This window comes from Myotis daubentonii, chromosome 20 (assembly GCF_963259705.1).
Source record: "Myotis daubentonii chromosome 20, mMyoDau2.1, whole genome shotgun sequence".
NCBI lineage: Eukaryota > Metazoa > Chordata > Mammalia > Chiroptera > Vespertilionidae > Myotis > Myotis daubentonii.
The window spans coordinates 5657435-5671802 of NC_081859.1; the positions used below are offsets into that span (position 1 = coordinate 5657435).

Consider the following 14368-nt stretch of genomic DNA (forward strand, 5'->3'; position numbering starts at 1 on the left):
CCTGGGCTGGGGTCCCCCAGCTGATCGCAGGCGGTGTCCCCGCAGCAACGACCTGCTCTGGCTGCACACCGTCTTCGCCGTCATCTACCTGTTCCTCACCCTCGGCTTCATGCGGCACCACACCCAGTCCATCAAGTACAAAGATGAGAGCCTGGTGAGTGAGGCTGGGGGTGGGGGTGGGGCAGCGGCTGGGGAGGGGGGGCGGAGAGGAATGCCCCCCTCCACTCGATCCCCTGGCATGACAGCAGGGAGCGTCCGGAGGGTCCTCTGGAGCACGGCTTGCAGGTTTGAACTCAAAGTTGGCATTGTCTTTTATTTTTAGTCATCACCTGAGGATATGCTTATTGATTTATTATTGTTGTTGTTAATCTTCACCTGATGTTCCATGGATTTTTAGAGAGAGTGGAAGGGGGGCGGGAGAGAGAGAGAGAGACATCAGTGTGAGAGAGACGCATCGGTTGGTTGCCTCCTGCACGTGTCCCGTCCAGGGCTGGGGATCGAGCCTGCAACCTGGGCATGCGCCCTTGACCGGAACCGAATCTGGGACCCTTCATTCCCTGGGCAGATGCTCTACCACTGAGCCAATTCGGCTAGGGCGTTTATTGATTATTTTTTTAGAGAGAGGAAGAGAGAGAGAGAGAGAGAGAGAGAGAGAAACAGAAACAATGTGAGAAACACCGATTGGTTGCCTCTCATACAAACTAACCTTCAACCTGGGATCAAACCCACAGCCGAGGCATGTGCCCTGACTTGGAATCGAACCCACTACCTTTGGGTGCCCGGGATGATGGATGCTCCAACCAACTGAGCCCCACTGGCCAGGGCCTGGTATTCCCTTTAACAACTTGTTTTCTGAGTAGATTGTTTTAGGGTGTAGGGTTTAAGGGCCAACTAGCCCTTAGGTTTGTGGGCTGCGAACTAGTAGTTACGATTCTGAACACGGTTCCGTTTCGGTGACGGAGTTGCGGGCCCGGCCCTCCTGGGATCTGCAGTGAGGCCCTGTTGAGTCCCGCCCCCCCTCCGGGTCTTTCTCGGTCCCCGGTCACGCCAAGGAGCGCGTGGCGTTGCCCGGGAAATGCTGTGTGTAGCGGGAGGAAGGCGCCCTGTCCGGGCTCTGCCAGGCCAGGAGGAGCGCCCAGGGCCCCTGCCCGGCTCGTCCTGGTGACTTCTCTCCGCGCGTTTCTCCGGCAGGTGAGGCGGACCCTGTTCGTCACAGGACTCCCCAGACACGCCACGAAGGACGCGGTGGAGAGCCACTTCCGGTGAGCAGGCCGGGCCCTTCCCGGTGGGACCCCTCAGTCCCGGGGGCGGGCGCCGGGGGCGGGCGCCTCATGTCTTCCTCGGGGCCTGGGGGAGAGCGGAGACCTGCCGCACGGGCGTCGAGGGCCGCCTTGCGCTGGCCGTGCTGGTGCTAAAGGAGGAAGACAAAGGCCTCTCTGGCCCGGGAGTGGGCAGCGAGATGGCTCTGGGCCCTTGGAGATGGGGGGGCCCGCCGGCCTGGGGGCTCCTCTTCCAAGGCCATCCTTTCCTCCGGCCCGCCCTGGGCGCAGGGACGCGTATCCCACGTGCGAGGTGGTGGAGGTCCAGCTGTGCTACAACGTGGCCAAGCTGATCTACCTGTGCAAGGAGAGGTACGGCGCGCGCACGTGTGTGTGTGTGTGTGCGCGTGTGGGAAGCGTGCATGTGTGTGGGGAGAAGGGTGCATGCATGCACGGGGAAGTGGGCGTGCATGTGTGGGAGGGTGTGCGTGCACGTGTGTGTGGGGGAAGTGTGCATGCATGCACGGGGAAGTGGGCGTGCATGTGTGGGAGGGTGTGCGTGCACATGTGTGTGGGGGGAAGCGTGCATGCATGCGTGGGGAAGTGGGCGTGTGTGTGGGGGTGAGCGGGCGTGCACGGAAAGTGGGCGTGCATATGTAAGCGGGTGAGCAGGCACGTGTGTGTGAGTGAGCGGGGGTGCGTGCACGGGGAAGCAGCCGTGCGCGGGTGAGCGGGCCTGCGCCTTCTGACCCTCCCCCCGAGAAGCCCCCTCCTTCCTTGGTGGCCTCCCGCTTGTCCAGAGCGCTGGGCCCCGTCTGGGTGACGGAGCGTTGAATGGAGGGTGCGGGCCGTGGCGCGGATTGAGGGTCTGACGTCCCCCCCCTCCGCCTGCAGGAAGAAGACGGAGAAGAGCCTGACCTACTACACCAACCTGCAGGTGAAGACGGGCCAGCGGGCCCTCATCAACCCCAAGCCCTGCGGCCAGTTCTGCTGCTTCGAAGTGCAGGGCTGTGAGCGGGTGAGGCCCCCCTCCCCCCGGGCCGGGCGCCGGGGTCCCCGCCACCCGCCCGGGGCCACGGCATCACGGACGTGCCCTCTGGCAGGAGGACGCCATCGCCTACTACACGGGCATGAAGGACCGGCTGATGGAGAGGATCACGGAGGAGGAGTCCAGGGTCCAGTTCCAGCCTCTGGGCATGGCCTTCGTCACCTTCCAGGAGAAGTCCATGGCCATCTAGTGAGCGTCCCGGCCTCCCGGGCGGGCTCTGCGCCCTGTCCCGATGCCCCGCTGCCCTCCTGGGGAGGACGATACCGCCGAGTCACATCTCTGGGGGCTGCCTGTCCCTCTGCCTCCCGGGTCTGGCTGGGGAGGCGCCACCACGCTTACCCCTCGGGGAGCCCAGCCCGTGTGTGGGGGACAGCGGGGCTCGGGTGACTCTAGCTGAGACCCTCTCCGGGGGCTGGGGCCTTGCCCGGCGGCGGGGCTCGCACCAGCTGCCCCAGGGGCCCATCGGCTCTGTGTCCCGGCATCCTGATGGACGCCACCCTCCTTCAGAGAGCCGCTCTGCACCCCAGATCCTGCTTCTGTGCAGGGGCTCCCCGTCTTCCTACAAATGGGCACTCGGGGCGCTCACTGCTGCAGGCAGCCTGGCCCTGGGGAGGGGGTTCGCACGAAGGACTTCCGCCCGCCAGCGGACTTGGGAGCCGCAGGGGGGTGGGGTGGGGTCAAGAGATCGGCACTTTATGGGAGACAAAGGGGGAAAGAGGAGCTGGTGAGGGTGGAGGTGGGGTCCGAGGGAGGGAAATCTTGGATCAGAACGGGAGCCCGTCTCATGTATGTGTTCTGATAGCGACTGTGGGGCCTGGGAAGTAAGCGAGAGTCTTGAAGGGTGAAGCCACTGGCAGGAGGATCCCGGCGGGGGGTGGGTTTGCCTGGGGGTGGGGTGGGGCGGGGGGGGGGGCAGTGCCAGCAGCATGGGAACCGGAGCCAGACAGATGGGGCGCAGAACCTGATCGGAGAGCCTCAGTTTTCTTGTCTGTAAAATGGGAATAACGGTCCTCGGCTCGCAGGGTTGTGCTGAGGATTAAACGAAACTCTCCCCACAGCGGGCCACGCACGCTGTCGCTCTCCTAGCGTTAGTTATAATCATAGACCCACAGCAACAAAGCCAGGGTCCTGCTCCTCCGGGCTCCCGTTCTGACTTGGCCCCGTGTGCTGGGTGGGCCCTGGCACGCCTGCCTCCCCCACAGCATCCTGAAGGACTTCAACGCCTGCAAGTGCCAGGGCCTGCGGTGCAAAGGGGAGCCCCAGCCCTCCTCCTGCAGCAGAGAGCTCGGCATCTCCCAGTGGACGGTCACCTTTGCCGCCTACCCTGAGGACATCTGCTGGTGAGCCCCAGGCCCGCGGGCCGCATCCCGGTGCTCAGGAGCCGCACGTGTCTTGTGGCCACGGTGTCGGACAGTGCAGCCTGAGGTCAAGGGTCACCTGCTTCGTTAGCCTGGGGACGCATTAAAAGTAAAAAACAACAAAAAAAAGGTTGAAATTAATTTTCGTAATAGTATCTCTCTCTAGATGCTAAAATATTATCAATTCAACAGTTAGCGGAGGATAACTTCTAGCTCCTCAGAGCTCATAAGGCCCCAAAATTTGACCTTCCAGGGGCTGAAGGTCAGTGCAGAGAACCCGTCTGTACTCCCAGGCCGGCATGAGCCCTACGCCAGAGCCCTCAGGCTAGTCCCGTGGTCGGCAAACTGCGGCTCGCGAGCCACATGTGGCTCTTTGGCCCCTTGAGTGTGGCTCTTCCTAAGCCTTAGGAGCACCCTAATTAAGTTAATAACAATGTACCTACCTATATAGTTTAAGTTGAAAAAATTTGGCTCTCAAAAGAGATTTCAATCGTCGTACTGTTGGTATTTGGCTCTGTTGACGAATGAGTGTGCCGACCACTGGGCTAGTCTCTTGGCTTGACTCACTGGGGCTTTCTGACCCCCCCTGAGCCAGGGGCATATTGGTGGGGTTGGTGGCCAGGCCCTGGGAGGTGAGCCGCCAGGGCCCGTGTCCTCTCCTCCCGCAGGAAGAACCTCTCTGTCCAGGGGCCCCGCTGGTGGCTGCAGTGGCTGGGCATCAACTTCGTTCTCTTCGTGGTGCTGTTTTTTCTGACCACACCCTCCATCATCCTCTCCACCATGGACAAGTTCAATGTCACCAAACCCATCCACGCGCTGAATGTGAGTGGCCATCTGCAAGGCCCATCCCTGGAGGGCTCGGTGCCAACAGGGCATGGTGGGGAGGGGGGGCGGGGGGGCGGGCAGGGGATGTGGAGGACGGCGAACCAGGATGTCATTCACTCAGCTCATGTCTGTGCTATTTTTAAAATAAATATTTTTTTTTATTAAAAATATATTTTATTGATTTTTTTACAGACAAGAAGGGAGAGGGATAGAGAGTTAGAAACATCGATGAGAGAGAAACATCGATCAGCTGCCTCCTGCACACCCCCTACTGGGGATGTGCCTGCAACCAAGGTACATGCCCTTGACTGGAATCGAACCTGGGACCCTTGAGTCCGCAGGCCGACGCTCTAGCCACTGAGCCAAACCGGTTAGGTCTAAAATAAATAATTTTTTGTATCGAGGAATAATTGACGTCTATGATCATGCCTACGTTTTTAGCCCTAAGTAGACACGGCCACATTGAGTACAATGTTTTCCAGTAATTTAGACATTTTATGTACATATATTCATTATATATATATATATAATATAATATAGAACTGTATTCCATACGTATTCATAATGAATGTATGTGCATATATAATTACATATATGGAATCAGTCTATATATTCACCAGTAGGTGTTACTCGAGTTGAATGAAGTATATTTGGTCTGAGAGCATGTTCAGTGCCCATTAGAAGTTGCATAGCCCTGACCGGTTTGGCTCAGTGGATAGAGCGTCGGCCTGCGAACTGAAAGGTCCCAGGTTCGATTCCGGTCAAGGGCATGTACCTGGGTTGCGGGCACATCCCCAGTAGGAGGTGTGCAGGAGGCAGCTGATCGATGTTTCTCTCTCATCGATGTTTCTAACTCTCTATCCCTCTCTCTTCCTCTCTGTAAAAAATCAATAAAGTATATTAAAAAACACACAACCACTTCTCAGTGGATAAAGTCCCAAATTTAAAAAAATAATTGCATAGACTTGGTGGCAGGCACTGGGGGCTTGTGACGAGAGCAGGATGTAAACTGTGTGCGAGCAGTGGCTACAGCGACGCGCCCGGGATGCGGGTGTACGCGGGTGTCAGGGGGAGGGGGGGGCGGGCAAGGCGGAGAAGAGCTGCTTGGGTCGGGTGGCAGCACCGTGGGTGGTTTCTTGTGCATTTCAGGTTTTAATCATCTTGTCCTTGAATTATATGTGAAATTGCTGGCTTCACTCTAAATACAAACAGAAGGGGTTGTTGTCTATTCAGCCGACAGAGTGGACTAGCTCCCCTGTACCAGGGGCAGCGTTGGTTCTGGGGGGCGAGGAGGACTAAACCCCAGCCCCAGTAGGTTGTGGTCTCAACCCCCCCACCCCCGGGGGCCTTGTTTTCCAGGATCCAATCATCAGCCAGTTCTTCCCCACCCTCCTCCTGTGGTCCTTCTCCGCCCTGCTGCCCACCATCGTCTACTACTCCACGCTGCTGGAGTCTCACTGGACCAAGTGAGTGCCGGGCGGGTGCTGACCCCGTGCCCTAGGGCAGCAGGCACACGGCTCCCTGGGGACCCCGGGGCTGGGATGCTCACCTCTGACTTCCTGCAGGTCTGGGGAAAACCGGATCATGATGACCAAGGTCTACATATTCCTGATCTTCATGGTGCTGATCCTGCCCTCCCTCGGCCTCACCAGGTACGCGTGGCCGCCTCCTGCTCTCAATTCAGAATCAGGGTCGTAGCTGGAGAGTACTGTCCCCAGGAGAATGGAACCTTTTAAAAAATATATATATATATATATAATTATGCTTGTTTCTCACTTTATATAGTTAATGTGTTTTTTATTGATTTCAGAGAGGAAAGGAGAGGGAGAGAGAGAGAGAAACATCAGTGATGAGAGAGAAGCATTGATGGGCTGCCTCCTGCACGCCCCCTACTGGGGATGGAGCCCGCAACCCGGGCATGTGCCCTGACTGGGACTCGAACCATGATCTTCTGGTTCATGGGCTGATGCTCAACCACTGAGCCACATCAGCCGGGCCGGAAATGGTTTTGGAGTGGATGCATACCTACCCCTGACAACATTTAAGCCTGTCACACCCACCTGGAGGGCAGTTGTGCTGCCCATTGAGTCTCCTGGAGATCGGACCTCTCTACGTTTGAAAACAAATTTATCACGACGGCTGTCCACTTAGGGGGCGGGGCGGGTCCTGGCGTGGTTTCTCTCCGGGAAGGACAGGTCTCTTACAGTAGGCCCCGGTGTGTCGCACGGCAGCCAGTGGCATTTGAAGGGATAAACGTGGATCTGGAGGTGCGGCCTGTTTTTAGAAGAAGAGGGAAAGGACGTCTGTGTTGTGGTCACGTGGCGCGTGGGGGGTCGGTTCTGACGGGATCCGCTTGTCTTCCAGCCTCGACGTTTTCTTCCGCTGGCTCTTTGACAAGTCTTCCCCGGACACCTCTATCCGGTTGGAGTGAGTATCAGCCGGGCGCGCGGAGGTGATGGAGCCACGGTCCGCGTCAGTGTCCCCCGGGGCTCGGGCTGCGCTGCGGGGAGGGTGGTCCCCGTTTCGGAACAGACCACTTCCTCCCGGAGACCCCCAGGGCTGGGCCTTGCCCACTGCCCAACCGGGTTCCGGCTGGGGAGGCGGCTGGGCAGAGCCTTCGGCCACATCAGGGGAGCCGGCCCATTCTGTGCCACGTGTGCAAAGCATGTGGTTCCTTGTTTTTAGGCCAGGACTCAATTAGTCACAGCCTCGTTCGGTCTCTGAAACGTATTCACCGAGACCTGAGCCGCTGGGGAGGAGGAGCTGCTGGGCCTCCCTGGTGCCAGGGGGCAGGAGTGGAGTAATAATTAACGTCGCAGCCAGAACGAGTTGTCTGGACTGTGGGTTATCTTTGCCAGGAGAACGGAGTCCAACTCATGTCTGACGTGGGTCCGTGTTAGCATTTTCAGCTCGCCCCACACCCACTGAACAGTAACACTTGTTACTTAAGAAGGCGCTGCGCTCAGTGCTGGGTTCTTGGTCTCCTTTCGCCTTCACAGCCACCAGCAGTAGGGCGTGTCGTTATCCCCACTTTACAGATGAGGGGACTGAGGCCCAGGGATGCCCAAGGCCACCCAGCGAGTCAGGAGATGGAGCTGGGACCTGACCTCAGCCCCGACGGCACTGGACTGTAGGTCCTGAAATAGGCTCATAGGCCCACGGTGGATTTTCCCAAAGATATTTATAGGGAAGGCTGGCTGCGATTTCTTTTTTTATCTTTTTTTAAAATATATTTTATTGATTTTTTGCAGAGAGGAAGGGAGAGAGATAGAGAGTTAGAAACATCGATGGGAGAGAAACATCGATCAGCTGCCTCCTGCACATCTCCCACTGGGGATGTGCCCGCAACCCAGGCACGTGCCCTTGACCGGAATCGAACCTGGGACCCTTCAGTCCGCAGGCCGATGCTCTATCCACTGAGTCAAACTGGTTTCGGCTCCTTTTTTATCTTTTATTTGTTTTCCATCACCACGGAAGGGGTGAGTTATTATTATTATTTTTGTAATCCTCACCCGAGGATATTTTCCCATTGATTTTTTTTTTTTTTTTAGGAAGAGGGAGGGAAAGACAGAGGGAAACACCGATGTGAGCGAAGCACATCGATTGGCTGCCTCCTCGAGCTTCTGGAGGGCAGCGGCAGGGCCTTCGTTTCCCTCCCAGCGCCTGGCACAGCGCCTGGCACACGTGGGTGCTGCACACGCACCCACCAGGGGCCTCGGGTCCCGGCTGGCCTGACCCCCACCCCCCCCCCGGGTCCCCAGGTGCGTCTTCCTGCCCGACCAGGGCGCCTTCTTTGTGAACTACGTCATCGCCTCGGCCTTCATTGGCACCGGCATGGAGCTGCTGCGGCTGCCGGGCCTCATCCTCTACACCTTCCGCATGGTCATGGCCAAGACCGCCGCCGACCGCAGGAACGTCAAGCAGGTGCGGGCTGGCGGGGCAGGCGCAGGGGCCCCCCGGAGCGTCCCCACGCGGGCACTTCCCCAGCCGCCCTGCTGGGTGCCGCGCTCTCTGCCAAGTGCCTTTCACCAGGGGCTCAGGCCGCCTGTGGGGGTGGAGGGGCCAGGCCCTGCTTGCCAGCGGCAGGTCTTCATAAACCTCCGTCCGCTCTGACTCGCCGGCAGGAGGAGAGAGTGTGGATTTTTACATTAAAAAAAAACTTTTTTAAAATTGATTTCAGAGAGGAAGGGAGAGGGAGAGAGAGAGAGAAACGTCAATGATGAGAGAATCATGGATCGGCTGCTTTCTGCATGCGCCGACTGGGGATCGAGCCCGCAACCCGGGCATGTGCCCTTGACTGGAATTGAACCCTGGACCCTTCAGTCCGCAGGCTGATGCTCTATCCACTGAGCCACACCAGCGAGGGCTGGATTTTCCCATTTTAACCAGTCTCATCACACACACACACACACACACACACACACACACACACACACACACACAAAACGTCAGTACGTTGCTCATTGAAGGGCACCCATGTGCCTAAGCCCTTAAGATGATCACAGTTGTCAGTGCGTTTGGGGCGTGTGGCATGGTCCCCCAAGTGGGTAACACGGGTTCTCTTTCATTCTCCTTTGCCGTGTGGGCACCCTGAGAGGGAAGGCAGAGCCCTCTGAGACGGGCCTGCTGGTACCTTACCTGGCAGACGCACAGCCTAAGCCGCAGGCAGGTTGGGAGCCCAGGACACACCCCAGGACGGGCAGAGCTGACGTGGCATCTGATGCCAGAGTCCGTAGGGATCACTGCCCCCCGGGGGCGCGGGGGCCTGCCGGGGAGACACGGTGAGGACAAAGGTGACACGAGGGAAGCATGAGTCACTGCACCGTGGAGGTCTGGGGGTGCGGGGAGTGCAGCTGGAGAAGGCCGGTGGAGGGAGGAAAAGGACCTCACGCCCGGCCGGTGTGGCTCAGTGGTTGAGCATTGACCTCTGAACCAGGAGGTCACGGTTCGATTCCCCATCACATGCCCAGGTTGCGGGCTCGATCCCCAGAAGGGGGCGTGCAGGAGGCAGCTGATCCGTTATTCTCATCATTGATGTTGCTATCTCTCCTCTCCCTTTTTCTCTGAAATCAATTAAAAACATTTTTTTTTAAAAAGAAAAAGGACCTTAAGAGGTGGGGGAGCCTGTGCGTCTCCCATTTCCAAAGTCCTTCTCACCCGGTTTGCCCTCTCCACCTGGAGCCATCGAGGGGCTTGGGGCCAAGCAGGCCTGGTAGCGCTCACAACCTTTTCCTCCCTCCTCCTCTTCCTCCTCCTCCTCCTCCCAGAACCAGGCCTTCGAGTTCGAGTTCGGAGCCATGTACGCGTGGATGCTGTGCGTCTTCACCGTCATCATGGCCTACAGCATCACCTGCCCCATCATCGCGCCATTCGGTGAGTGGCCCTGAGGCCCGTCCAGGGTCGGGCGGTGGCTGACTCCACCAAGCACCCCAAGACGGCCGTCACGGGGCATTCTGGAGCCCCACAAACAGAGGACCCCTTGAAGGCACAAGAGCCACCCGCTGTCAAGGAGCCACGGGTGACACCAGATTTAATTCACTTCTCATGAGTTCCTCCCACTGGCCTTCCCAACTGTGGCCTCACTCAGTGCTTCTCCTGGTCTGAGCTTCTCCGCCAGCTGACCACTTCACTCTTTTTAAAAATATATATATTTTTTATTGATTTTTTACAGAGAGGAAGGGAGAGGGATAGAGAGTTAGAAACATCCATGAGTGAGAAACATGGATCAGCTGCCTCCTGCACACCTCCTACTGGGGATGTGCCTGCAAGCAAGGTACATGCCCTTGACCGGAATCGAACCTGGGACCTTTCAGTCCGCAGGCTGACGTTCTATCCACTGAGCCAAACCGGTTAGGGCTTTTTTTTTTTTTTAAATATGTTTTTATTGATTTTGGAGAGAAGAAGGGAGAGGGAGAGAGAGATAGAAGCATCAATGATGACGGAATCATGGATCGGCTGCCCCTTGCAAGCCCCCTCCTGGGGATCAAGTCCGCAACCTGGGCATGTGCCCTGAATGGGAATCGAACCGGTGACCTCCTGGTTCATAGGCTGATGCTCAACCACTGAGCCACACGGGCCAGGCTGACCACTCTATTCTTGGTCGATTCTTGAACACACTAAAGCAGTAACGATCCAGGTTCTCATGTGTGCGGTCCCCCCGGCAGTCACCTTCGCACTCTCCACGGGTGATCACACCATCCAACAAGCCAGGCGTCACAGATGAAGCACTCGATACCTGTCGGTGAGGGTAAAGTGAGGATTCGAACGTGGAACAGTTTGACCTCAAAGACCAAGGTCTTGCAACTAAAATAAAACATCAGGAACTGGCTGACAGGTGGAAGACTCTAGAAGGAAACACAGCACCCAGGATCCTGTTGGCAGCGAGAGCTGTGGTTGGGGGGGGCGGGGCGGGGGTAGGAGGAAGTTGTAGTTGTAGTTTTCCCTGTTTTGCTCTCTTGTACTGTTTTTAAAGTATAGGATTACTCTTTCAAAACAAAGCAAAACCAGCCCAGCCGGCGTGGCTCAGTGATTGAGCGTCGACCTATGAACCAGGAGGTCACGGTTCGATTCCCAGTTGGGGCACATGCCCGGGTTGTGGGCTTAATCCCCAGTGCGGGGTGTGCAGGAGGCAGCCGACCCATGATTCTCTCTCATCATGGATGTTTCTCTCTTCTCTCTCCCTCTCCCTTCCTCTCTAAAATCAATAAAAATATATTTTTAAAAAACAGCAAAACCAAAACATGTTGAAGAACCTGCCATAAAAGGCCGTGTGGTGCCCCCTGGGTTAGGAGCCTTGAGCACCCATTGGCCGGGGGCAGGAGGTCACCTGGGTGGGAGAAGGAAAGGAGGGTGGGGCGTTGAGGGGTCTGGGGGTGCTCAGCGTGAGAGGGGGCCTGTGCGTGTAAAGTAACCTCTTTTCCCGAAGCGATGCTGGAGGGGAGAGGGAGGAGGGGAGGGGAGGGTCTAGGAACCCTGGTGGCCAGGACATGCGTTTTGCTCCCTTCTGGTTCACGTGGTCCAACAGCTGCCCCAGTTCCATGTACAGCCCCCCCCTCCGGCTCACAGCCCCCCCCCCCCGCCCCCCGCAGGCCTCATCTACATCCTGCTCAAGCACATGGTGGACCGGCACAACCTCTACTTCGCCTACCTCCCGGCCAAGCTGGAGAAGAGGATCCACTTCGCGGCCGTGCACCAGGCCCTGGCCGCCCCCATCCTGTGCCTCTTCTGGCTCTTCTTCTTCTCCTTCCTGCGCCTGGGTGAGCGCCCCTCCTGACCCACGGCGGGGAGGCAGCCCTGGCCTCACATCCCCATGTCCGTGCCCCCAGTCAAATCCCTCCCCGCTTTAACAGCGTCAACTCGGTGTCCAATCAGAATGTGGCATTCATGGTGAAGGTTGGCTGGGTGTCCAGTCAGAATGTGGCCCCCAGGGTGAAGGTTGGCTGGGTGTCCAGTCAGAATGTGGCATTCATGGTGAAGGTTGGCTGGGTGTCCAGTCAGAATGTGGCCCCCAGGGTGAAGGTTGGCTGGGTGTCCAATCAGAATGTGGCATTCATGGTGAAGGTTGGCTGGTTATCCAATCAGAATGTGGCCCCCAGGGTGAAGGTTGGCTGGTTATCCAATCAGAATGTGGCCCCCAGGGAGAGGTGGCTGGTTATCCAATCAGAATGTGGCCCCCAGGGAGAGGTGGCTGGTTATCCAATCAGAATGTGGCATCCAGGGTGAAGGCTGGGCGGGTGTCCAATCAGAATGTGGCCCCCAGGGAGGGCTGGCTGGTTATCCAATCAGAATGTGGCCCCCAGGGAGAGGTGGCTGGTTATCCAATCAGAATGTGGCATCCAGGGTGAAGGCTGGGCGGGTGTCCAATCAGAATGTGGCATCCAGGGTGAAGGCTGGGCGGGTGTCCAATCAGAATGTGGCCCCCAGGGTGAAGGCTGGGCGGGTGTCCAATCAGAATGTGGCATCCAGGGTGAAGGCTGGGCGGGTGTCCAATCAGAATGTGGCCCCCAGGGAGAGGTGGCTGGTTATCCAATCAGAATGTGGCCCCCAGGGAGAGGTGGCTGGTTATCCAATCAGAATGTGGCCCCCAGGGAGAGGTGGCTGGTTATCCAATCAGAATGTGGCATCCAGGGTGAAGGCTGGGCGGGTGTCCAATCAGAATGTGGCATCCAGGGTGAAGGCTGGGCGGGTGTCCAATCAGAATGTGGCATCCAGGGTGAAGGCTGGGCGGGTGTCCAATCAGAATGTGGCATCCAGGGTGAAGGCTGGGCGGGTGTCCAATCAGAATGTGGCCCCCAGGGTGAAGGCTGGGCGGGTGTCCAATCAGAATGTGGCCCCCAGGGAGGGCTGGTTGGGTGCCACTTGACCACCTAAACTAGCCCAAGCTGGAGCGTAACAGGTGAAGGCCAGGTGGGCTGCCCCAGGCCGCCGAGAGAGGATGGCCCCTCCATCTGCAGTGGGAGGCTGAGCCAGGGGAGAGGGGAGGCGGGCCCAGGCGGGTCCCCTCACACCTCACCGTGGGGACGTGCCGGAGGGAAAACCAACGCTCCTGGGAAAAAGGAAAAGGCAGGGGAGATGTGTGACTGCCCCAGTCTGGGGGGGTGGGGTGGGGGGGTGGGGGTCCTCCACTACCTAATCCGGACACGAGGCTGCAAGGAACTGACCCAGCAGGAAGCTGGCAGGTGCCATGGTGTCCCAGCTGCTTGAGGGCGGGGAGGGGGGCGGTGCCTTCTCTTTATTTTCTGCCCCAGAGAGAAGTCACCTGCCCAGGTGTGGGCCCCTCCCCAGCAGGGTGAGGGTGAATGGCATCCCTTTGTCCCCAGGTCTGACGGCCCCTGCCACCCTGTTCAACTTCGTGGTCCTGCTGCTCACCATCCTGGTCTGCCTGGGCTACACCTGCTTTGGATGCTTCAAGCACCTCAGCCCTCTGAACTACAAGGTAAAGGGCGCCTCCCCCGTCGCCCCCAGCCAGCCAGGACCTGTGGGTCCGCTCTCCACCCCTCCTCCACCCACTCACACATCAGCAACTTCTCCAGGTCTTACTAGCTGGGTGCAATGTGAGGCTTCCCTCCCCACCCCTTCCCTGCCCCCTGCCCCATGGCCCCCTCCCCATGCCCCCTGGGGCTGTCGCCGGGAGCCTGGTGCTAGCTGGCACTGTTATTCTGGGTGTTAATAGTCCGCCTGTCTGGAGGGGGTTTGTTCAGGAAGATCGTTGTTGCTTCTCATTGGAAGTTTCTGCTGTTTCCTGCAGACGGAAGAGCCGGCAGCTGACAAAGGAAGCGAGGCCCTGGCCCATGTGCCCGCTCCGTACACGGTAAGCCACGCTCTCCCCCGGGACCCAGCCCCGGGGGCCTGGCAGGCAGGCTTCGATCATCTCGTGAAGAGAGAAGCCCCTCGATCCCGTGTGTCGGGCAGGTTGCTGAATTAGTGTCACTTGAGAAGGAGTCCCAGGTGCCTCAGGAGCTCTAACCTGGGTCTGTGCAGCCGCGTCCCCCACGGAGCCCAGAATCCGTTCGGCCAGGACGGACGCCCATCCCCAGGGGTATCAGTTTCCTGCTCACTTTCCTTCTCTGCATATTTAATGCCTGGAGAGCTGGGCCTTTCGTGAGTGAGGCTACGTCGCCAGGCTCTGTGGTTGGTGAAGCTGATCACCAGCGTTCCAGCAGCACCTGCCCTGGTGGGTCCTCCGCTGCCCAGACCGGCTCCCCATGGAGTTCAGCGCGTGAATGTGGCGCCTGCTGCACGCGGGCACCGGCTAGAGCTGTGGTTCTCAACCTTCTGGCCCTTTAAATACAGCTCCTCATGTGGTGACCCAACCATAACATTATTTTCGTGGCTACTTCATCACTGTCATGTTGCTACTGTGATGAATCGTCATGTAA

The 14368-nt window shown here is 58.2% G+C and overlaps 1 protein-coding gene across 3 annotated transcripts in view; it reads left to right on the forward strand.

Annotated features, from left to right (window-relative positions):
- TMEM63A (transmembrane protein 63A) overlaps positions 1 to 14368 on the forward strand; it is a 30553-nt gene that overhangs the window by 13093 nt on the left and 3092 nt on the right. For all 3 annotated transcript variants that reach the window (XM_059677269.1, XM_059677270.1, XM_059677271.1), the window contains 15 exons: positions 46 to 154; positions 1192 to 1262; positions 1551 to 1631; positions 2154 to 2277; positions 2363 to 2496; positions 3510 to 3647; positions 4334 to 4487; positions 5850 to 5956; positions 6056 to 6142; positions 6855 to 6917; positions 8252 to 8414; positions 9758 to 9863; positions 11579 to 11746; positions 13310 to 13425; positions 13738 to 13800. In XM_059677269.1, coding sequence (XP_059533252.1) covers positions 46 to 154; positions 1192 to 1262; positions 1551 to 1631; positions 2154 to 2277; positions 2363 to 2496; positions 3510 to 3647; positions 4334 to 4487; positions 5850 to 5956; positions 6056 to 6142; positions 6855 to 6917; positions 8252 to 8414; positions 9758 to 9863; positions 11579 to 11746; positions 13310 to 13425; positions 13738 to 13800 — 1684 coding nt within the window. The remainder of the gene's footprint in view (positions 1 to 45; positions 155 to 1191; positions 1263 to 1550; positions 1632 to 2153; positions 2278 to 2362; positions 2497 to 3509; positions 3648 to 4333; positions 4488 to 5849; positions 5957 to 6055; positions 6143 to 6854; positions 6918 to 8251; positions 8415 to 9757; positions 9864 to 11578; positions 11747 to 13309; positions 13426 to 13737; positions 13801 to 14368) is intronic.